Below are 23,631 nucleotides of genomic sequence, written 5' to 3'. Positions count from 1 at the left end.
AGAACCCAGTTGGCTGAAAGCTAGATGTATAATTTATTTTTAATCACAGGATTATGTAGATAAACAAAATCCACAGCCTAACAGCATCCGTTTGTTAATCAGTTGTAATCTCCATAACATTAATAAGGCAAATCTGCAACCATCGTGTCAGGCAGGCTCACACAGCAGCGTAACAGTTGTCTGCAGTGTCGTGAGACAGGGAACACCATTTTAATGACAATGCCGTGAAAACTTGTGATGCATAATTTAGCACTTATCAGAATAATATTTACTAGCACATGGACAGCTGACCTTTTTTGTGTCTCCCCCAACCCAGCATTCCTCCCTTGTGGCTTCCTTCCATTGCCAGAGTATTGCTGCTAATCTGGGTGTAATGGGTAAAGAACAGTAGAAATAGAGCACTGCCCTGAGAGTTTCTCTACATTTACAGTATCTTCAACAATTCATGTGTTCTCAGTAACGCCTAGATGCTTGCTTCCTTTTTTCTTTTACCATAGTGTAAATACTTTCCTAGTTCTAAAATCATTATACACGAAGGCCCTTCTCCCACAAAGGCTTGCAAAAAACTTGCCTTCTAAATGAAAACACCACCAGTGCATCTGCATAGCCTCCCCAGACGTGCAGACTGTCCCTGTGTTCAGGGAGAAACCTTAATTCAGATTCAACCTAAGCTATGATTAACATTATGCTACGTAGTTCCACTTATAGCATTTTCAGACTGTAAACAGGACCATTCTCATGACCTTAGGCTCCAGTGGATTTCTCTTGATAACACCATCTAATCGGATTTAGAGTTTAATTAAACAGCTGTCACTTTGCTTCCTCATTCTGCAGCGATTTAATGTTGAATTAGTTCCTAAATTAGTCAAGCTTGAATGCTTGCCTTCTTACAATTCAGAGGTTGGATGAACATAGGAATTGCTCTTCAGCTAAATCCAAGCAACTAAGAGCCATATTCTCTACTTTGGTCTTTTCACAGAGCTCCCACAGATGTTAGTGGAAGTTCTAGGATTGGAACAAAAGTGCCAGATTCCTGGAGAGTTAACTGTATTGGTGCCTACCATTCAGGAATAGGCAGCCAACCAGATATGAGCACATGCAGCCTCTCTACTCTGGCTATAACACATCCACATTATGTTCTGGTTTTTGTTTTTTCTCTTTCTAAGAAAGCACATCTTTCCGTTGAATATCCCGTGTCCTGTGAAATTGGTTGGAAGGAAAGATTCTGGTCTATGCTACCTTAAATGCAGTTAGTTGATGGTTATACTTGTGTAACTTAGATCAGGATCTGCCCAAAGGTCTCTGCTAGTCTGTATTCTGTCAGTAGCATTGGCTTGGAGTCTAAAAACTTCACATGTTATTGAGGAACTGAGAATTTTGACTTGCCATACTATAATTAATATTTACATCCAATTCTTTATTCCAGCCCTAGGGCACTCCGCTTCCTGCATACTCCAGTATAAATGTAAGATCTCACACTGTTTTAATGCCATTTTAATACTAATGAAATAACTCCTCATTTACCCATGTGTAAGTGAGGTTTAGTCAGGGCCCAGATCTTCAGAGGTATTTAAGCACCAGCTCAGGGTGCATGTACATAGCATCTAAATCCCTGTGCCTCCATAATTTGCACACACAGAAAGGAATTTCAGAGCGGCTCATGGACTTCCAAGTGAGTTTTGTCTTTGCAAGGAATGCAGGGTGATGTTACTCTGAGTAAACCTTCCTTCCAGTTGTTATGTGTATAATGTATCATTTCCAGCATTTGGGCTTTTTAATTGCATCATCTTTCAGCTACAGCTACACAGAGACAAACAAATGTGAGTCTTTTCCCTGCCCTAACTTGTCTGGCGGCACTTGAGTCACAACTAATTAAGTACTTGGCTAAAAGAGGTAGGATAGCTGTCTAGGCTTCCAATCTGATTCATGTGACTCTGTAAGGAACCATTACAATGAATGTGGAACAAGACCTAAAGATTCTATAACATACTTGTATGTAGCTATGAGTAGATGGATTTTCTCCTCCCCTCCCCCCCCCCCCCCATTTCCTTGCATCATTGTGATCTCAGGTCTTATTCTGAGGCCATGGATGTAACTTTAGGATTATATAGAAGGAGATCCCATTTTATGTCTTTTCTGCCTCCTGGGGCAGTCTGATGGTTTGGTCCTTTCTTAAAAGTGTTGTATATCCAGAAAGCAAAACACATCTGTAGCTTGATATAGAATGTGGTATGATACATTTTTTTTGGGCTGAGAATGCTCAGATATTTTGTAGATAATAAAAACATTAGGTTACAGCTGAAATGTAACAGTTAATTTTTAGAATAATTTCTCCTACATCAGAGTACATCAGTTGTTTTTAGGTGCTTGTCCCAGTGAGAACATTAATCTTACCGGAGAGATACGGCAGGTAAGCTAATATATTTTATTGGGGCAACCTCTGTAGGGGAAAGAGACGTTGGTACCCACCTTTTCTATCTATGGGACTGACATAGCTACAATGCTACATTAATCTTATCAAGCCAGTAGAGAAACAAGCATAAAAATGTTCCTTAATATTTCTGTCTGTTGTTGAAATATGTACAAGTGATAATTATGTTTCCCTTTATATATTGGAAAAGTATTAGGCTGCGTCTAGACTGGCATGATTTTGCGCAAATACTTTTAATGGAAACGTTTTTCCATTAAAAGTATTTGCGCAAGAGAGCATCTATACTGGAATGTGCCTTTGCGCAAAAGATTTGCTTTTGTGCAAAAGCATCCGTGCCAGTGTAGACGCTCTCTTGCGCAAGAAAGCTTCGATGGCCATTTTAGCCATAGGGCTTTCTTGCGCAAGAAATCAACTTGACTGTCTACACTGGCCCTCTTGCGCAAGAATACTTGTGCAAGAGGGCTTGTCTCTGAGCGGGAGCATCAGAGTATTTGTGCAAGAACCACTGATTTTGTACAGTGCAAAGTCAGTGTTCTTGCGCAAATACTCGCTGCCAGTGTAGACAGGCAGCAAGATTTTGCGCAAAAGCGGGCGCTATTGCGCAAAATCTTGCCAGTCTAGACGCACCCTTAGTGTATTTGTGTGTTGCAGGAAGACATCTCCCAATCAGAATCCTGCCACTCTTCTTATTCTTCCTACCAAATGCATGGCTTTGTAGTTGTGTTGTAGGCATCATGCCCACTGGACGCTGGCAAAGTTATGAAGTCAACTGCAGATCTGCATAGCTTACTAGAAGATCTAGCCACACAACTTCCACTAATTTCAGTGGGTACAGATCTATTAGGTTCACTTTGGAAATCACTGGAGGGGGGCAGTTAGGGGATCATAAAACATTTATAACATCCTCATTTCAGATTGAATATTGGTGCCTGCTCAGGATTCATTGTATTTCTTTTCTTATTTTTAACTTTACTTTGCGTTAGTTTGTCAATTTTTTAAAAATAAACAGGAAGCAAACCCCAACACTGTCTGTAAATGGTTTTTGGTACTTTCACGGCTCAAACTAGATTTGATTTTAAACTAAAAATGTCCAATGGCTGCTTGCACAAAAAGTAGACTAGTTCTTGGGGGAATCTCTTAAATTAAAGAAAGGAGAAATAGCCACAGCATTGTGATTGTTAAAATTACATACCTCTTCGTTCTGTGTCTTTCATACAGTTTCTTAGTAACCAGTGTGCATCCACAGAATAGAATACAAACTAAACAGCATATTGCTTTTCTATAAAAAAAGTTTTCTGTTCTTATTCAAAGTGCAAGTAGGGCCAATACCAAATGTTGTGACAGTTGTTTCTAATGTCACCCAACGTGATCTCAAAGGACCGATGTCCACTCCACCATTAACTTGCACTGATGAATACCTCAGACTGCTGCAATAACAACACACAATCTGGTGGAGTTTGGAAACTCAATTTCCAGACATTGAGGGATTTTTCAATCAGACCCCAAGAGCTCTTTAAACACATTGTTAAATTAGACCATTATAAAACACTTTTCTCTGCTGAGCGGCCAATCTTAGTTTTATTTCAGACATGTTTGTTTCTTTCTCTCTCTCCTCTGAGGTTTTGTTCAGCTTTTTGAGAGACCTTTTTAGCCACATCTTCTTTCTTTTGTTTTTGTTTTTGTTTTTGTTTTATAGTTTGCTGCTTAACAGCCTGTGCATACGTGTGCTGATAGTGTAACAGAATTGGGCCCACAAACAGGTCTTTCATTGAATAAGGGGAGCATAATGGGATGGAAATATCCTCCTTGGAGTACTCCCTGTTCAGGGATCTTCTCTCCTGACCCTACTTCTAGCCCCCCAACAAAGGAGGTGTGTGGTGAGATGAAGAAGAAAGATGGGCAGGGAGCATGGCTAGAAAGCACTGTGCTACCAATATTCTTTGCTTCCATGGCCATTAGTAAACTGTGAGAAGCAGAACAAAAGATATGGAGGTAAGCTACCTCAGCATGCAGTACAGACAATGGTGTCTTCAAGTCTCCTGTGCCCCTTCTCCCCCATTCCAGTGCCAAATGCCTGGGCAAAGATGTGAGAATTATGCCCCCTGTCTTTTTTTAAGCATACACTTGTGCGTGCAGTAGCATATTGCACTTGAAGGCTGATGGCTAGAAGCGTCTGCAGCTTTGAAGCTGCTTACGCAATATTTTGTAATTTGTTCGCAGATGATACTGCACCAATGCCTGTACTGTACAGCAATGATGAGTTGTGACTGATTTAATTGGAGATGAAGTGTGAAGGGTTTCCATCCTTGTTTTGATGGACCAGATGCCGTGGTACCATAGCTACTGATTCCCTACTAATATCAAGGATTTCTAATCATACTAATTATATTAACTATTAGTGAATCTGTCTAATATGTTTCTATTTCCTTTATGCACAATGTGTTCTGAGTGTTCCTGAAGCTGATGCTGGTCCATGGGGGGAAAAAAACCCTAAAACTTCAGTGAGCCTTTATCATGACAAACTAAGTCTTTGATTTTTGATAATTTTTTTTCCTGTGGCTGCAGTCCCTGAAGTAATTAATCAAACTAAATCTATTCAGATGTGTTCAATTTCCCTTAATGAAACCATTAGCCGAGGGCAGGAGAGTGAGGTATCATAATTGCTCATAATGTGCCAGTAGTCAAATTTTGCACCTTTTTTTGTCCAGAAAGGACTTGGGGAATTTCAGTAGGTTTTATAAACTTTATGATAGTATCTCTGCATCAAGCCCATTTAGGCATCATATCTCTCAGTAATGATCCACTGGAAAAAGATAAACAGAAATGATGGATTGTTATTAAATGACTGGCCTATCAACTCTGTGCCATGTAACAGAGAAAACAGTATTATCATTGGTGTTGGCTTTCTATGCTTTTGTCTTCTAAAGGCACAGATCATTTTCTTTTGTCCAGTAAAGTGGCAATCTCTGATTTCAGGGAGGGTGAAGAGGCTGAGGCGAGACTTAAATGCTCAAATAATATTTCCTGGGACTATTTCTAGGGCGTCAGCTCTGTGGGTTTAAAAATATTTGTGCTCTGCTCCAGATTTTTGCAGCTGAATTTAAGCCTCTGGCATGGATCTGGTGAAGGCAGGATACCAGATTTGAGGGATGAAATGCTGTTATCTATTAGGCAAATCCATTGCTTTGGACCAGACTAAGGGTGTGTCTACACAGCAAGTTATTTCAAAGTAACAGCCATTATTTCAAAATAATTTTACTAGTGTCTACACAGCCAAACCACTATTTCGAAACTGAATCAAAATAGCAGAGCGCTTAATTTGAATTTGGTAAACCTCATTCCACAAGGAATAATGCCAAATTCGAAATAGCTAAATCAAAATAAGCACTGTGTAGACGCTTATTTCAAAATAGGGGGCCTCCAGCCCTTCCCAGGGTGCCCAGGTGGCCACTCTGGTCAAAACCAGGAAAACTCTTCTGCTCCTCCCCTCCCCCAGACCCGGATCCCTTAAAGGGGTAGACTGTGGCCACAGTGCCTGTGCCAGCTGCAAGCCTGCCAGCACAGACCCAGCAGTCGCTGCCCCAGCCCAGCATGAGCCAGCAACCACTGGCAGCCAGCCCTCCACCACTCCCCGGAGCAGGCTGGCAGCTCCTAGGAGCCTACCAGGGCCTGCAAAAGGCAGGTGCCTTCCTGGTCCAAAGTGGAGATCATGGCCCTGATTGAGGTTTGGGGGGAGGCCTCCAATTTCCATGATCACCACACTAGACACAGGAATGCGGCCATCTACATGGAGCAGGTGCGCATGAAAATCAAAGAGCTGAGGCAGGCCTATGCCCGGGGGCAGCTCCCAATGAGAGGCTGACCCAGACCTTTTCCCCCATTACGATGCCCTGGACCGCATCCTGGGGGTCAGACGGTCCGTGCCCCGCAGGTGGTCATCGACCCTGGGGCAGAGGGCCCTGAGTAGGGCACAGAGGAGGAGGAGGAGAACGATGACGACGGCCAGGAGTTGCAGGAGCCTGAAGGGAGTATGGCTCTCACCCAGGACCCCTGAGGCATCACGGAAGCCATGTCACCGGTGTCATCCAAGGCTGGGGAGGCCTCGACATGTGAGTGCCATCACGGTCCCCTTATGCGGGGGGGAAGGGGGAGAGGGAGCCCAGGGACCGTGCGCGTGAGCCTTGCTGACCATGGAGCATGCAGCAACCTGTGCAAGTGCTGTGCCACCCTGGACATGTGGCCCCAGCTGGCTGCCACGCAGGGGCTCTGGCCTGTTACCCACACGTGTGTATGTATGAAGGCATATTATGTGCTCCTGACCCTGGGGAGGGACACTACATGATGCCCTCCCTCCACAAGCCCCCTCTACGCAGAGGCAGGGCACATCTCTCCTCCCTCCCCACCCCCACTCTATATATAGCACAGGGGCATGGGTGCCGTCCCAAGCTCACACTCCCACAGATAACAGGATATGCCAAACATGGCCTGTGTGCAAGCACATTGTCTCTGATAGTGTGAAGTCCTGCCATCCTCACCGTGCGGAGGGGGGCTGGGCTTCACCCATTGTGTCCCCAGGGAGAACTGACCACTTCTCTTGTTTCTCCACAGCTGTAGCAACTGCGAGTGCAGGGCCAGCAGGCTGACCTGGAACCAGGAGGAGTACCAGCAGCAGCACCTGGGGCTCATATGAAGCCAGGTCCACATCCTGGAGCACTGGGTTCATGAAGACCTGCAGCTGCGGCGGGAGAACTAGAGAGAGCTGCTTGACCAGAGCCGTGCCATCCGCGACCACATGCAGACCCTGATTCAGAGACTGGAACCTTCTGCTGTTCCAGATCCTGCTGCCACCCTATCTATCACTCCTCCTCCCACTCCTGCTCCCCCTCCCGCCTCTTTCTCCTCCCACTCCCCACTCGCCCCACTCTCCATACCTGCTCCCCCTGGGGACGCCAAGGCCCCCGCACCTACAATGCTGGGAAACAGATGGACCAGCAACCCCAACCCTGAGCTTCTCCTCCCCCTTCCTCCCCTCGCCTCCCCCTTCCAGCTCCCTCCTCCCAGGTTTACCCCTCACCTCTCCCAACCTCTTGCCTCCTCTCTCCCACCCTCATTCCCCCCCCACACACACACACGCCAGTTATGTTCAATAAAGAGAGTTTGTTTTTGGCAACACATGTGTTTTTATTGTACATCAGGAAGGGGAGTTAGGGAGGGGAAAGTGGAAGGACATGAGGGTGGAATAAGGCACAAACCCCCAGTGGGGCACGCCAGGGAGACCTCCATCTGGAAGTTCTCCCACAGGGCCTCCTGGATACCAACAGCCTCCCAATGGGCTTCCCTGCTGGCAGCCATGCGGGGCTGTGCATACAGGCCAGCCAAGTGGTTGGCCTCTGCCATCCAGGCTGGTAGGAAAACCTCCCCCTTCCTTTCGCACAAATTGTGCAGCACACAGCATGCCTCAGCATGTGGAATATTCCTCTCAGAGAGGTCCAGGTGGATGAGGAGGCATCTAAATTGGGCCTTCAGCCAGCTGAACGCCCCCTCCACCACAACGCGGGCCCTGCTAAGCCTGAAATTAAAGGCCTGCTGGGAGGGGTTGAGGTGTCCCGTGTAGGGCTTCATGAGCCAGGGCTGTAGGGGGTAGGCCGCATCCCCCACCAGGCACATCCACGTCCCCAACCCTGATGTGGCAGTCGGGGAAGAAAGTCCCGGCGTACAGCTTCTGGCACACAGAGGAGCTGCAGTACACTCGCACATCGTGTGCTTTGCCGGACCAGCCCATGTTAATGTCCAGGAAGCAGCCCCGGTGGTCAGACACAGCCTGCAGGATGACTGAGAAGTAACCCTTCCAGTTTATGTACAGGGAGACGTGGTGGTCTGGGTCACGGATGGGGATGTGCGTCCCGTCGATTGCCCTCCTGCAGGTGGGGAAGCCCAGGGCACCAAATCCCTTGATCACCACATCCACATCAGTGAGGTGGATGACTCTGCGGAGCAGCACTCTATTGATGGCCTTGACCACCTGCAAAGGGACACACAAAACCGAGAGTCACCGGGGTGCCTGGGTGGCTGACAGTGCTCCTTCCCCACCACTGCCCTGCACCCTCTCCCCAGGAGCAACGCCCCCTGCAATCCTGGCCACCACAGGCAGTCCATTGTGCAGCTGGGACAGAACAAACCCTCCTTGGGTGGGGACTTGCACCACCTCCCCCCCTTTTCTCTGGGGTAGCCCATGCCCTCCTTGGCCCCCTCCCAGGCACAATGACCAGAGACTGCCATGCCTGCATGAGCACTGCTCCACGGTGGATCTCCCCATGCTGAACTGGTTCCCCATGGATCGGTAGCTATCCAGCGTGGAGAGCTTTCAGAGGGCAATGGCCACACACTTCTGGAGGGGAATGGCGGGCCTCATGTGCGTGTCCCATAACTGCAGAGCAGGGGCAAGCCACTGACAGAGCTCAAGGAAGGTGTCCTTCATTCTGAAGTTCTGGGTCTATTGTTGGTCTCCCCAGCGCTCCAGGACGATGTGGTCCCACCAGTCATTGCTCGTGTCCAGATGCCAAATGTGGCAGGATGCTCTGGCATCCAGGCACTGCTGCTGCTCCTCCTCATCCCCCAGGAGGGCCTAGAAGAGGGCCTGGGGGTCGGGCTGCAGCAGATGCTGCGAGGCAGACTCCAGCAATTGTTGCCAGGCTTGCAACAAGACATCCAAAATGAGCACCAGAGTGCCCAGGGGCAGCTCTGGCTCCATGGTGCCAAGTGCTGTGGTGTCTCGGGTCAGGGCAACCAAAGCAGACAGAGACAAAAATTCTTTGCTATCCCTCAGTGAAGTAGGCAAGCAAGCAGGGAAAGCTGAGAACTAGCTGTCTGGGGGGTCCCTCTAAGCCTCAGATAGCCTCAGGCAGCAGCCACACAAAGTAACTACTGACCTGATGCCCTGCTGGAACCGGTTTCAGTTGGCCTTAAATTAGATTCAGCGTCCAATCAGTGTGGACACACTGTTTCAAAATAGCAAAATGCTATTTTGAAATGCATTTTGTGTGCAGACACGTTATTTCAAAATATCTTATTTCGAATGAACTATTTTGATTATTAAATAAGATATTTCAAAATAACGCTGTTGTGTAGACATACCCCCAGAGCTTAGCTGCAATGTGAAGTAAACTTGGTAAGGCTGCTGCTACTATAACACACTTTCAGAAGTTTCACTATCATCCTTTTGGGATACCAGTTTAGGTGAGCAGCTGGCTTTTTCTTCCTTGTGATATCGGGATAGGGCCTCAGTGTTAAAGGATCTCAGGAACACATGATTTGTCATCCAACATCAGATCAATAGCTTGTGGCCTTATATACAACACCTCACTGCTACCCTCTTCAATATTCTGCTTCCTGTTATTTATTTTATCCCACTGATTACCTACTTTATGGGACATGATGAATTCAATGCTGAAGTAAGCTCTGGTGGTTCCCATTCAAATCATTTGTGAGTTACACCCATCGTTATGCACAGTGTCAAGCTGATGTTACATGTGCATCATCTCATCTTGTGTTCACATCTGTTCACCCTGGTCTATACTATGGAGTTATTTCAGAATAACTCCCTTATTTCAAAATAAAAAGTGGAGCGTCCATACCACCAAGCCTGTTATTTCAAAATAATGGGGTGGCTATTTCTTTGGGGAATAAGCTAATTTTGAAATAGTTATTTTGGGAGCTATTATTTCAAATTTGGTTATTTCAAAATCATTTCTTAGTATGGACATGCCCTTTTTGTTCTGTTGGTTTGCTCTAATGGTCTGGCATTGGATAAAAGCATTGAGAAATACCCAAGCTATACAATATGTTCGGTGCTTAAAGTTGTACTTCTGTTTATGAGATGTCTCTTATTCTGAGCCTGTCCATTTAAATTAGATTTCTACATCTGTAATTCACTCTAGTAGCTAAAGACAAACTTGATCAGAATATAGTCATTTTAGAGCAGACTGGAGATAGCCTAAAAAGATGTTCTGTCACTTCCACAAGCACTCTCACTGCTCAGAACCTTAGTTTGCACAATTTAACATTCTCAGACACAAAAAATAAGTAAATGTGTTTAGAGACTGAGGCAAAGAACAGCAACATGACATATGATGCTAGCAGTATTGAAAATAGACAGCAAAAGTTGTAGTACATTTAGCCCTTTAAGTGGCTGGCTGGATTATTGAAGTTTGAATCCTACATGAAGGTGATTTTTTTTAAGAAAATTCTTGTTTATTAAAGTTTTAGAAATTTTGAAGATTTCACTTTTTTGTTTGTGTGTGTGCTTACATGTCTAAAAGTATTTGTACAAAAGTAACAGTACATGGAACCCTTTATGGGGCAAGATTTTTACAAGTTAGGCTCTTAAAGTCATGTGTTTAACAAAAGTATCCTGATTTTCAAAATTGCCGAGTACCCATCAGAACCAGTGGGATATAGTAGGTGTTCTCTCTCTGTAAAAACAGGCTTCATACTCAGGGGCTTCAGAAGGGACTGAGACACATAATTTTTAGTTTTTGGAAATTTTAGACTTACAATGTGGGATACAGGTGTGTGTATATAAATTCCTTAGGCTCCCACAGGGGTTTCTGACTTGTCCAGAAATATCAATATTCCTTCTTCTATTATCTATTCCGTCTTTTTTTTTTTAATAAGAGGAAGAGATGAAACTCAGGCTATGTCTATACTGCAGAGCTTTTTCGAGATAACGGAGATATCCTGGATAAGCTCTGCCATATCCAAGGAACATGTCTGCTTTTCAGAAACAATTTTTGAAAGAGCAGATGCATTCTTTGGCATCCCTGTAAACTTCATTCTATGAGAAAGAAGGGATCTTCTGAAAGGGGGTGTTTTTCCAACATTTGGTCCTGTGTAGACAGTTTGCAATTTATATATATTTTTCCGACTTTTCCCTGCAGTGTAGACATAGCCTCAGAGTAAAATATTGTAAGACTGGAGAAAGAAAGAAAGAAAGAAAGAAAGAAAGAAAGAAAGAAAGAAAGAAAGAAAGAAAGAAAGAAAGAAAGAAAGAAAGAAAGAAAGAAAGAAAGAAAGAAAGAAAGAAAGAAAGAAAGAAAATGTAATGTAAATCAGTTACCTTTGAATTGAAAACAATGGCTAGAGCATCAGTGCCCAATTTTGCTTCTTTTGATAGCAAATTCCTCTTGACCTTTGTGCTGCAAGAATGGCCTTTGGTGCTTTTGCTGATTTTTATTCACTTTTTACAGCTGGAAGTTAAAAGGCTGCATAAAGCCTTGAAATTCTACCTAGAAGTCAGTCTTAGGAGCAGCGTGATGTTGAACTCGCTTGAAAAATGAAACCACTGTTAGCTGTGTTGGAGGTGGATTAAAAGGTTTTTACCCTTTCAGATCTGATTTTAGGCTTTCAGATTTCCTTCTTATTTGCTCTGTGGGTTATAGCCTCACTAACACCTGCTGGATTCCTTACATTCGGCCATTTCAAAAGAAACAAAATCTTCAAAGTTCTTGTCCAGATACGAGACACCATCTCTTCAAATGGCCTGCATCCAAATGTGGAGAAGTTTGAATTGAGTTTGAAACTTTGCAGCTCCCGCGCTCATCTTAATAAACAGCCCTGAAGTCGAATTTTGGCATGTAAATCGTGGTTCCCTTGTCCAGTAGAAAGCTTTTGGACCCTTAGTTTGCCTGTAATATGGGTACAAGGCAGAAGCTGTTGGGAAGCAGAGCTTTCTGGGATGAAAAAAATTGAAAATATTTTGTTTTGTATATTAGGGTATGTCTACACTACCCCCCAGTTCGAACTAGGGGAGGGAATGTAGTCATTCGGAGTTGCAAATGAAGCCCGGGATTTGAATTTCCCGGGCTTCATTTGCATGATGCCGGCCGGCGCCATTTTTAAATGCCGGCTAGTTCGGACTCCGTGCCGCGCGGCTACACGCGGCACAGACTAGCTAGTTCGGATTAGGCTTCCTATTCCGTACTAGCTGTACACCTACACGCGGCACGGGGTCCGAACTAGCCGGCATTTAAAAATGGCGCTGGCCGGCATCATGCAAATGAAGCCCGGGAAATTCAAATCCCGGGCTTCATTTGCAACTCCAAATGACTACATTACCCCCCTAGTTCGAACTAGGGGGGTAGTGTAGACATACCTTTAGAGAGTACAGTTAAAGTAAATGGGCTGTCAATGTGTAACATGGAAAGGTGGAATTAAACCTGGGACCTCTGGAGCTTAGTGCATAAGCCTCTACTGCATGGACTAAAAGCCAGTTGGTTTTTAGTTCATGTGCTAAAGGCTCAGGTGGATTTTAGCTCACATGCGCTTAGAGGCTCCTGCACTAAGCTCTAAAGGGCGCATGTTCGATCTTGCCTATCAGCATTACAAATGTGCATGTCTAATACAAAGGATATAAGTTTGGATTTACTACATTTGAATAAATGGTTTCTAGTTGGGGAAAATTGGGTCAGCTCATCAGCTGGTGATAACCGGCTTGTCTCCATTGACTTCACACCAGTTGACAAGCTCTGGGTTCTTAGGAATCTCTCTAAACATCCTGTGGTTTCATTCCAAAAATTATGTGCTTGGTTTTGTGTGCAGGACACAGAAATTCTGAACACCGCAATTCTCACGGGAAAGACGGTTGCAGTGCCCATCAAAGTGGTTTCCATTGAGGAGAACAGTGCTGTGATGGACATCTCTGAATCGGTGGAATGCAAGTCCTCTGATGAGGATGTTGTGAAAGTAAGTTTCCCTCTTCTTCCTGCTTCCCAGTGTTTCCTGCTTTTCCATACAGAAATGGTGTCAGGGAAGCAGATCCCTGAACTGACCAATAAACCTGGACTTCTGAGTTATTTTTTCCCATACTTCAAATGGATACAAAGATTGTTTGCAAAGACACAAAAGGAAGCCAGGGATCTCAGTGAAGATACTGTTGCTTTTCAGTGGAAGTTGAGCATGGAACTCCCATTTATGCTTTGAAAATCAGCCCCCCCTTTGGGTACGTGTACGCTGCAAAAAACAGCCAACAGTACAAAGTCTCAGAGCCCAGATTAACTGACTAAATTCATAGATATCTCACTGCTGGGCTTAAAAATTACTGTATAGACAGTCAAGTTGGGCTAGAGCACAGGCTCTGAAACCCTCTCCCTCATCCCAAACACAAACACCTATACAGCTGTAGTTAGCCTTGTGCCATGAGCCCTGTGAGGCAGAATCAATTGATCCAGATTCTGGCGCTCAGTTCACAGGATCTTTTTTTTTAGGAGGGGGCAGGGTAGCACTGTACAATAGTCACAACTGCCTGAAATAATTATGTTAATGTGTGAACCCCTTTGTTGGCATATGAACTTCTTCACTCTTGTGCAGAGTATAAATACAAGGCCTGTGCACCATTTTTAAGTCTTGTGTAAGCCCTCATATTAGGGCTGAGGTAGTACATAGTCCTTGTGTGGGGTAAATTTATCCTTAATACATAAATTGTAAACTTCTTGAACCAGGCATTGTCACATATTATATAATTGTCCAGCACTGAGTACCAGAGCCCAACCTTTAAGCACAACTCCAAATGTTATATAATAATATGACATTGACCCCATTTGGCCTATGATCTTCATCTAGCCCCAGGGATGTATATTGCCACAAGTTTATTCAGATTGTTGGTGTCATAGTAAAGCAGTAAAACTCCTGCATGTTTGCAGAATCTTACACTGAATAATTCACAATGATGTACTGTGGTGGGATTTATGTAGAACCCTCAATTACAGCCATATAAATGCTGCTCCTCATTAATTTAATGAGTATGAAACGAGGAAGCTGAGGACAGCAGCAGAAGGTCCCAGAGCAGCAATGGGCAACCAAGAATAAGGAGTAGCCCTTCTTCATCGCAATGCACTCCAGCAGCCAAAGGCTCAATGGGGCTCCAATTGCAGCCCACAGACCCCTTGTCTGCCTCCTCTCATGCAGTGGGCCCCACACTTCCTACTCGTTCCCCTTCCTTCTAGCACTTTCTGAATACCGTAAATCATCTGAACAGCTCTAGCTCTAGGAGGAAGAGAGAGGAGTGGGGCATGAATCAGCGAGTCAGGTGATTTGTGGTATTCCAAAAGTGCAGACTGACCACTACTGTCCCAGAGCCAGTTTACTGGACCTTTGCACTGAGGGCCTTGTGCCTCCAATGCAGATGCAGGGGTAGGCAATAATTTTTGAAAGGGGGCCACTTCACAAATTTCAGAAATGTCCATGGGCCAACTGAAAGGGTGGGGCCTCAGATGGAAGATGTGGGGCCTCGGGCGGAGGGGATGGGCCATGAGCTGTTAAAAGACTCCAATATGTTTCTTATACAACAAAGTAATTGAATTGTAATAATAATTAACTTCATACATCATTTTCCATAGATTATCATAGAAGGCAACACATATAAAATTTTAAATAATAACACTAACATTTTGAGAACATTTGTAACATTTATAATAACAACAGCACTAACAGTAAACATAGGGCCCTAAAAATTAATACTTAGTCCTGCCATGAGTGAAGGGGACGACTAAATGACTTTGAGGCCCTTTCCAGACCTTTGATTCCATGAAATAGTATCAAAGTCCCTGTTTTTCCTCCCACCCAAACTAAGTATATTCAGTTAGGTTTTATGAGGTATAAAGATTCCCACACTTGACGATAAAAATGGCATCTAGATATTTTTATCAAAACCAATTGTAAAGAAATAGATTATTGGGCATTTAAAGCCACTTCTTGAAGGGAGCTGTTAAAATTTCCAATGATTAACTATGTTTTTGAAACTCCTTGAAATACAGGAGCCCTTCAGAACACCAAATTGTTATTTTTGTCAATAAGAATATTTATTTAGTGAAATGAATGGCCTGTGTTTGTGCTTTATTAATTCATTAAAAGACATTCACCAAGTAAAACCATTAAACCAGCCCAAACCAGATTTTTTTCTGCTGTGCTCCTGGGCAAAATGGTGTGAGGAAAGCTCCAGAATCCAGCAAGAGGAATGAGTGGGAACTGGGGTGGAAGAGGAGGGATTGAGAGCTACCCTACAGTGAGCTTTTCTTGGCCTGGTGTCTCTGCCCCCTGACCTTTTGCCAATGGAAGGAACCTGGAGCAGAGAGGAGCGTTTTGGGGGTTAGCCTCCTCCCAGAGTTGTCTGGGGTGGAGGCTTAGACTTCATATCACAGAGCTCGCTGCTCTTGTCCCCATTTCTAACCTGTTGCCTGGCAGTTGCCCAGCAGGCACAAAGCCTTTGAATTGCAGGGCTCACACCTTCCAGGCAGTTGAAAGGGCTCACACCTCCCGGGCAGCTCCCAGGCAACTTACTGGCCAGTGAGGCAGAGCTGTGAGCTCTTTTCAATTGCTTCTATTTAAAGGGCTTGTGCCTGTGGGTGGCTGCCAGGCAATGCAGCTACCCAGCAGGCGAGCCCTTTAAATAGAAGTAGTTGAAAGGGCTGGAGTCTCTGACTCCCTAGCAACAAGTTAGAGGCTGGGTGAGCTGCGAGCCCTTTTAAGTGCTACTATTTAAAAGCCGGCGCCTTCCCTGTGCCCACCAGACAATGTGTTGACTAGCAGCAGCAGGGAACACGAGAGTGCTTTAAATAGAAACAGCTCAAAGGGAGCTCAGTGTCTCCAGCAATGCACTAGAGGCACGGGGGAGCTGTGAGCTCTTTCAGCTGTTTCTGTTGAAAGGTCTGGCCCCTTCCCAGCACCTGTCAGGCAAGAGCATGGCCTAGCTCCTGTGGGAAAGAGGGCTTGCAGCTCCCCACACCTCTAGCGCGTTGCTAGGGAGCCAGAGATGCCAGCCCCTTCAACTGTTTCTATTTGAAGAGCATGTGTCTTTAGGGTTGCCAGATGTCCGGTTTCGAACTGGACAGTCCAGTATTTGAGCTTTCTGTCAGGACACAAATTGAGAAAATATAAATGTCCGGTATTTTCTAAATAAGATGGAATGTAGATTGTGATGTCATGTCAAGTGTGTCTGGTATTTTTGTTGAAACCATCTCGCAACCGCAATGAGCTAGGGGGCGGGGCCTGAAACTGCCTTGCGGGCCAGATCCAGCCTATTGTGAGGCTTTTACCCACCCCTGCTCCAATGGATCCCTAGGATCTATATAGCTCATAAGGGATCCAGTGAGCTGGAGGGGGAGAGGAGGAGAAGACTTTTGCCTTTAGAAAAAACAGAATCACAGAGAAGTCATTATTCATTGTCGTCTGATGGTGTATGTCCTTGCAGTGACAGTAGAGAGATGGCCAAAAATGAAAAATCCAAAGTAATGATTTAATAGGTTAAAGAAAATGTTTGATCAAAAATCAGAAGAAAAATCAAAGCTTCCTATCAAAAGAGATGCCCCTTCAAATAAGAATATTGGTGGGTTTTGTGCTATTGCAGTTCTCATAGCATTTGGTGATCTGGAAAGGACTATGTTGCCTTGAAGTTTTATGTCCTTCTCTTAGTATTTTGAGCTCTACTCTTAGACCTAGACAACAACCAAAACTTAGGACAATCTAGTTATGTCACCTGGGAGTGTGAAAAATTCACACTCTTGAGCAATATAAATAAGCCAATCCTAAGCCTGGTGTGCACTAGGTAGATGGTACTTTCATTGGCCTAACTTCCACCTTTCAAGATGTGGATTTACTGAAGGGGTGGAAAAACCTTTTATGCTACTATAGTTACATTCCTATGCTACATATATAGCATTTGTAGTGTAGGCATGCCCTCAGGCCCTTTCCCCAAAGACTTTTGTCTCTGTTACAGGGATTTTTCAAGACGAGGCTTTTTGCATGAGTTCATTTTTTAGGTAGGCTCTAAAAGCTCTGTCTAGCCGCTCTGAGGATAAAGCGAAATAAATAACTGGAAACTTATGCTCAAATGTGTACTGGAGTTGAACAGAGGACTTTTTGAGATGTAATTTTTTCCCCTGCAAAATATTCTCAAAATGATTCAAATTAGTAAAGAAGCTGTCGTTGTTATTGTCGTATAAATAGGCAGTGCTCCTGAGATGATGCATCAATCACATGAAAATATTAACTGCTATAAATAAAGGGAATATAAGACTGGAAGGGACCTCATGGGTCATCCAGGCCAGTACACTATTACCACAGGCTACCCTTTTATATAATTCCATTCATAAATTGATCAAGCTCCAATTTATAACTAGTTAGTTATAACTAGTTAGGTTGCTTTTTCCCCACTACCTTTCTGGTTTCTTAACAACAACCACAGGACATACCACACTAATACCAACCCTGGTACCTTCCCCTGCAACAAACCCCGTTGCCAGCTTTGTCCACATATTCACTCTGCTAATACCATTATTGGACCTAACCAAGTGAATTATAAGATCAAGAACACATATTCCTGCGCATCCAGAAATATAATTTATGCTATCATGTGCCGAAAGTGTCCGTCTGCTATGTACATTGGACATACATCTCATAGAATCATAGAATCATAGAATAATAGGACTGGAAGGGACATCAAGGGGTCATCGAGTCCAGCCCCCCGCCCTCAAGGCAGGACCAAGCTCCACCTACACCATCCCTGACAGATGTCTATCTAACCTGTTCTTAAATATCTCCAGAGAGGGAGATTCCACCACCTCCCTTGGCAATTTATTCCAATATTTGACCACCCTGACAGTTAGGAATTTTTTCCTAATGTCCAATCTAAACCTCCCCTGCTGCACTTTAAGCCCATTACTCCTTGTCCAGTCCTCAGAAACTAAGAGGAACAAATTTTCTCCTTCCTCCTTGTGACACCCTTTTAGATATTTGAAAACCGCTATCATGTCCCCCCTTAATCTTCTTTTTTCCAAACTAAACAAGCCCAGTTCATGAAGCCTGGCTTCATAGGTCATGTTCTCTAGACCTTTAATCATTCTTGTCGCTCTTCTCTGTACCCTTTCCAATTTCTCCACATCTTTCTTGAAATGTGGCGCCCAGAACTGGACACAGTACTCCAGCTGAGGCCTAACTAGTGCAGAGTAGAGCGGCAGAATGACTTCACGAGTTTTGCTTACAACACACCTGTTGATACAACCTAGAATCATATTTGCTTTTTTTGCAACAGCATCACACTGTTGACTCATATTCAACTTGTGGTCCACTATGACCCCTAGATCCCTTTCTGCCATGCTCCTTCCTAGACAGTCGCTTCCCATCTTGTATGTATGGAACTTCTCAGACACTTCACCAAAGGATCAATGCCCAAAAAACAGATATTAGAGAGGATCACAAAGAAAAAACAGATTCTTGCCATTTCAACCAGAAAGGACATTGTCTCAATGACTTGATTACCTGCATCCTGCTTCAAAGGCCTTTTAAGACTACACTTGAAAGATAATCCTCTGAACGGTCATTCATGCTTAAATTCAACACTTTACACCTACGTTTGAATAAAGACGCTAATTATCTTACCCATTACAAAGATTGCTTCCCCAATTATCACCTCTGATATCATGAGCTCACAGACATTTACCTCCCCCCCACCCCATCCCTCTTCTGTTCTGAAATTTGATTTGTCCTTTTCATACGTGTTCATTTTTTTAATTATATCCTTTGGTATATATGGTTGTGACCATTTTATTCCACTATTTGATCTGAGGAAGTGGGTCTGGCCCATGAAAGCTCATCACCTAATAAACCATCTTGTTAGTCTTTAAAGTGCTACATAGTCCTGTTTTTTGTATGTATGAAACTGATTGTTCCTTCCTAAGTGGAGCACTTTGCATTTGTCTTTATTAAACTTCATCCTATTTACCTCAGACCATTTCTCAAATTTGTCGAGGTCATTTTGAATTATGACCCTATCCTGCAGATTAGTCGCAACCCCTCCCAGCTTGGTATCATCTGCAAACTTAATAAGCTTACTTTCTATACCAATATCTAAATCATTGAGGAAGATATTGAACAGAGCCAGTCCCAAAACAGACCTCTGCATAACCCCACTTGTTATGCCTTTCCAGCAGGATTGTGAACCATTAATAACTACTCTCTGAGTATGGTTATCCAGCCAGTTATGCACCCACCTCATAGTAGCCCCAGCTAAGTTGTATTTACTTAGTTTATTGATAAGAATATCATGCGAGACCGTATCAAACGCCTTACTAAAGTCTAGGTATACTACATCCACCGCTTCTCCCTTATCCACAAGACTCGTTATCCTATCAAAGAAAGCTATCAGATTGGTTTGGCATGATTTGTTCTTTACCAATCCATGCTGGCTGTTCCCTATCACCTTGCCACTTTCCAAGTCTTTACAGACGATTTTCTTAATTACTTGCTCCATTATCTTCCCTGGTACAGAAGTTAAACTAACTGGTCTGTAGTTTCCTGGGTTGTTCTTATTTCCCTTTTTATAGATGGGCACTATATTTGCTCTTTTCCAGTCCTCTGGAATCTCTCCTGTCTCCCATGATTTTCCAAAGATGATAGCTAGAGACTCAGATATCTCCTCTATCAGCTCCTTGAGTATTCTAGGATGCATTTCATCAGGCCCTGGTGACTTTTTTAGGTGATTTTTAACTTGTTCTTTTTTTATTTTACCTTCTAAAACTACCTCCTTCCCACTAGCATTCACTATGTTAGGCATTCCTTCAGACTTCCTGAAGACCGAAACAAAGAAGTCATTGAGCACCTCTACTATTTCCAAGTTTCCTGTTACTGTTTCTCCCTCCTCACTGACCAGTGGGCCTACCCTCTCCTTGGTCTTCCTCTTGCTTCTAATGTATTTATAAAAAGTCTTCTTGTTTCCCTTTATTCCAGTAGCTAGTTTGAGCTCATTCTGTGCCTTTGCCTTTCTAATTTTGCCCCTGCATTCCTGTGCTGTTTGCCTATATTCATCCTTTGTAATTTGTCCTACTTTCCATTTTTTATATGACTCCTTTTTTATTTTTAGATCATGCAAGATCTTATGGTTAAGCCAAGGCAGTCTTTTGCCATATTTTCTATCTTTCCGACACATCGGAATAGCTTGCTTTTGGGCCCTTAAGAATGTCCTTTTTAAAAACTGCCAACTCTCCTCAGTTGTTTTTCCCCTCAGTCTCGATTTCCATGGGACCTTACCTATCATCTCTCTGAGCTTACCAAAATCCGCCTTCCTGAAATCCATTGTCTCTATTTTGCTGTTCTCCCTTCTATCCTTCCTTAGAATTGTGGACTCTATGATTTCATGATCACTTTCACCCTAGCTGTCTTCCACTTTCAAATTCTCAACTAGTTCCTCCCTATTTGTTAGGATCAAATCTAGAACAGCTTCCCCCCCAGTAGCTTTTTCAACCTTCTGCAATAAAAAGTTGTCTCCAATGCAGTCTAAGAACTTATTGGATAGTCTGTGCCCCGCTTTGCTATTTTCCCAACATATATCTGGATAATTGAAGTCCCCCATCACCACCAAATCTTGGGCTTTGGATGATTTTGTTAGTTGTTTAAAAAAAGCCTCATCCACTTCTTCCACCTGGGTAGGTGGCCTGTAGTATACTCCTAGCACGACATCACCTTTGTTTTTAATCCCTTTTAGCCTAACCCAGAGACTCTCAACACTTCCGTCTCCTACGTCCATCTCCACCACACTCCAAGTGTGTTCATTTTTAATATATAAGGCAACACCTCTTCCCTTTTGTCCCTGTCTATCCTTCCTGAGCAAGCTGTACCCTTCTATAGAAACATTCCAATCATGTGTATTATCCCACCAAGTTTCTGTGATGCCAACAATGTCATAATTGTACTTATTTATTAGTGTTTCCAGTTCTCCCTGCTTATTTCCCATACTTCTCGCATTTGTATATAGGCATCAAAGATCCTGATTTAACTTTGCCTCCCAGTTTTGCCCTGACCCTCCTTTCTCTCTGCCATTGTAGCCCATGCTCCCTCCCATTTCTGACCCATCTCCCAGGTCCCTATGTTCTCCACTTACCTGTGGGCTTTTCTCACCTGTCCCCGTCAAACCTAGTTTAAAGCCCTCCTCACTAGGTTAGCCATTCTGTGTCCAAATAGGGTCTTCTCCCACCTCGAAAGGTGGACGCCATCCCTGCTTAGCAGTCCTTCCTGGAATAGCATCCCATGGTCAAGGAAGTCAAAGCCCTCCTGGTGACACCATCTTCACAGCCAGGCATTCACCTCCAGGATGCACCTGTCTCTGCCTGGGCCCCTATCTTCGACAGGAAGGATCGAAGAGAATACCACCTGCACTCCAAACTCCTTCACCTGTACTCCCAGAGCCCTGTAATCACTCTTGATCTGCTCAGTGTCACATCTCACAGTATCATTAGTGCCCACATGGATGAGTAGCATGGGGTAGTAGTCAGAGGGACGGATAATCGTTGACAATGCCTCCGTAACATCTCGGATACGGGCCCCCGGCAGACAGCATACCTCCCGAGCTGAAATGTCAGGGCGACATATGAGCGCCTCCTAACTCAGTGGTTCTCAAACTTTTCGGGCTCCGGAGCCCTTTACATGCGGCGCCCCAGCGGTCCACTGATTGTATGTGTTGTACCTATCAATGTTTCCAGTTTGTCAACCTCGCAGAGTCCCTGGAGCACAGTTTGAGAAACACCGCCCTAACTGAATGACCTTGCACTTCATAAAGCCCATTTCTGTTACTCCTCTCTTCTGTTACCTTTAGTCCTGTACAATTTTCCACTTTACTATGTTTAGAGGATGCCTCCCAACTTTGTGTCATCAGCAAATTTCATTAGCACATTCTTACATTTTGTCAAAGGTAGATCAGTTCCAAGACCAGTCCTTGAGGAACTCTACTAGTAATCTCCGTAAACCTAATAGTTCTTCTTTTAATCAGTTCCTCATTTATTGTACAATCTCTATACTAATCCCCCTCATTTCCATCTTTAATAATAGAGCAATTTTTAAAAACGGAAGTGAAAAATTTGGAGAATTTTTTTAATCTAAATGTTTTCATTTAAAATGTTCCCACTCTCACTGGAAATTATGAAAAAAATATATAGTTCCTATCAAAATTTTCACTTTGACTGTCTTAAAAAATCAACCTAAGATGAAAAATGCAGTTGAAAACTAAACTAAAACCTCCTGAAATTTCTTTTTGAAATTTTCCATCAATTATTTAACAAATGAATCATTGATGGCATCATTTTCCTGTGAAAAATTTTGTGTTTGATTTTTCATGAAGCAAAGTCTTGGAGTTGAACAATTTGGCCTAACTCTAATAAAACAACAAGTGGTCCTGTGGCATCTTAGCGAATAAACAAAATATTATAAATTCATGAGCTTTCGTGGGCAAAAACAATTTCATCAGATGAATTGGAGTAGAAATAACAAAAACTAAGAGATATATATAACAGCAGCAGAAGTACCGTCTGTATTTTGATTAGTCTCTAAATTGACACAGGACCACTCGTTGTTTTTAAAGTTACAGGGTAACACAACTACCCCTCTAAAATTTTCTAATACCATAAGAGATTCCTGTGATTGTAGGTAAAAGTAGGTGGTGGCATCTTTCATGAAAAATGGTGTGCATATATGCACCCAACTCATGTAGAATGGGAACGCCTTGGTTTTCTGAGGAACTTTATATTGTTTTAAATTCTATCCTATATGGGGGGGAGAGGACACAAACAAAATAAAGTTCAACCCCCTGGGTATTGAATGGTCACTCCCCAATTGCCAGTTTGCTCCAACCCCTCCTACTTTCTCCTTTCCTTTGTCTCTACATCTCATCATCCTTACATAACCCCACTGACAGGATGTAACTAGCACAAGATACAACTAAATACAATTGTAAAGCCAGAGGCAGTGCATTGGTGGGGTGCTTGCAGCCTCGAGTGCCTCGCCCTACCCACCAGCTGGCCCTGGCAAAGAGCAGAAGGGGAGGAGCTAGAATCTCTTCAAGCCATGGGACACTGTTGGGTGCAGCACAACATCTATTTAAGAGAGCCACTGGTGGTGGCAGGCTGCCTCCTGCCCAAGCTTGGCTTCCAGGGACAGCAGCTGAGTGAACAGTCTCCCTCCCGCCCAACACACTCAGAGTCAGCTTCTGTCTCCCTCCCCAGCCAGGCTCTCTCCCAGACTGCTGACTATGCTGCACAGAGCAGCAACCAGGAGTGACTTCGTCCCACTTCCCCCCTAGGGCTGGCTGCCAGAGAGAGCAGCCAATGTACCGGGGCAGCCAGTGCAGCAGGAGTACAGAACCCCCCCTTCACCAGATAATGTGG

General features: G+C 44.0%; 1 protein-coding gene across 3 annotated transcripts in view; it reads left to right on the top strand.

The window, feature by feature from the left end:
* The window catches only part of TMEM132C (transmembrane protein 132C), a 476,658-nt gene that overhangs the window by 394,246 nt on the left and 58,781 nt on the right, over positions 1-23,631 (top strand). For all 3 annotated transcript variants that reach the window (XM_075898467.1, XM_075898466.1, XM_075898468.1), the window contains one exon: positions 13,028-13,171. In XM_075898467.1, coding sequence (XP_075754582.1) covers positions 13,028-13,171 — 144 coding nt within the window. The remainder of the gene's footprint in view (positions 1-13,027; positions 13,172-23,631) is intronic.

Source organism: Pelodiscus sinensis, chromosome 15 (assembly GCF_049634645.1).
Source record: "Pelodiscus sinensis isolate JC-2024 chromosome 15, ASM4963464v1, whole genome shotgun sequence".
NCBI classification, from domain to species: domain Eukaryota; kingdom Metazoa; phylum Chordata; order Testudines; family Trionychidae; genus Pelodiscus; species Pelodiscus sinensis.
Note: the sequence above shows the minus strand (reverse complement) of the source record. Positions and strands in the feature narration are given on the sequence as shown.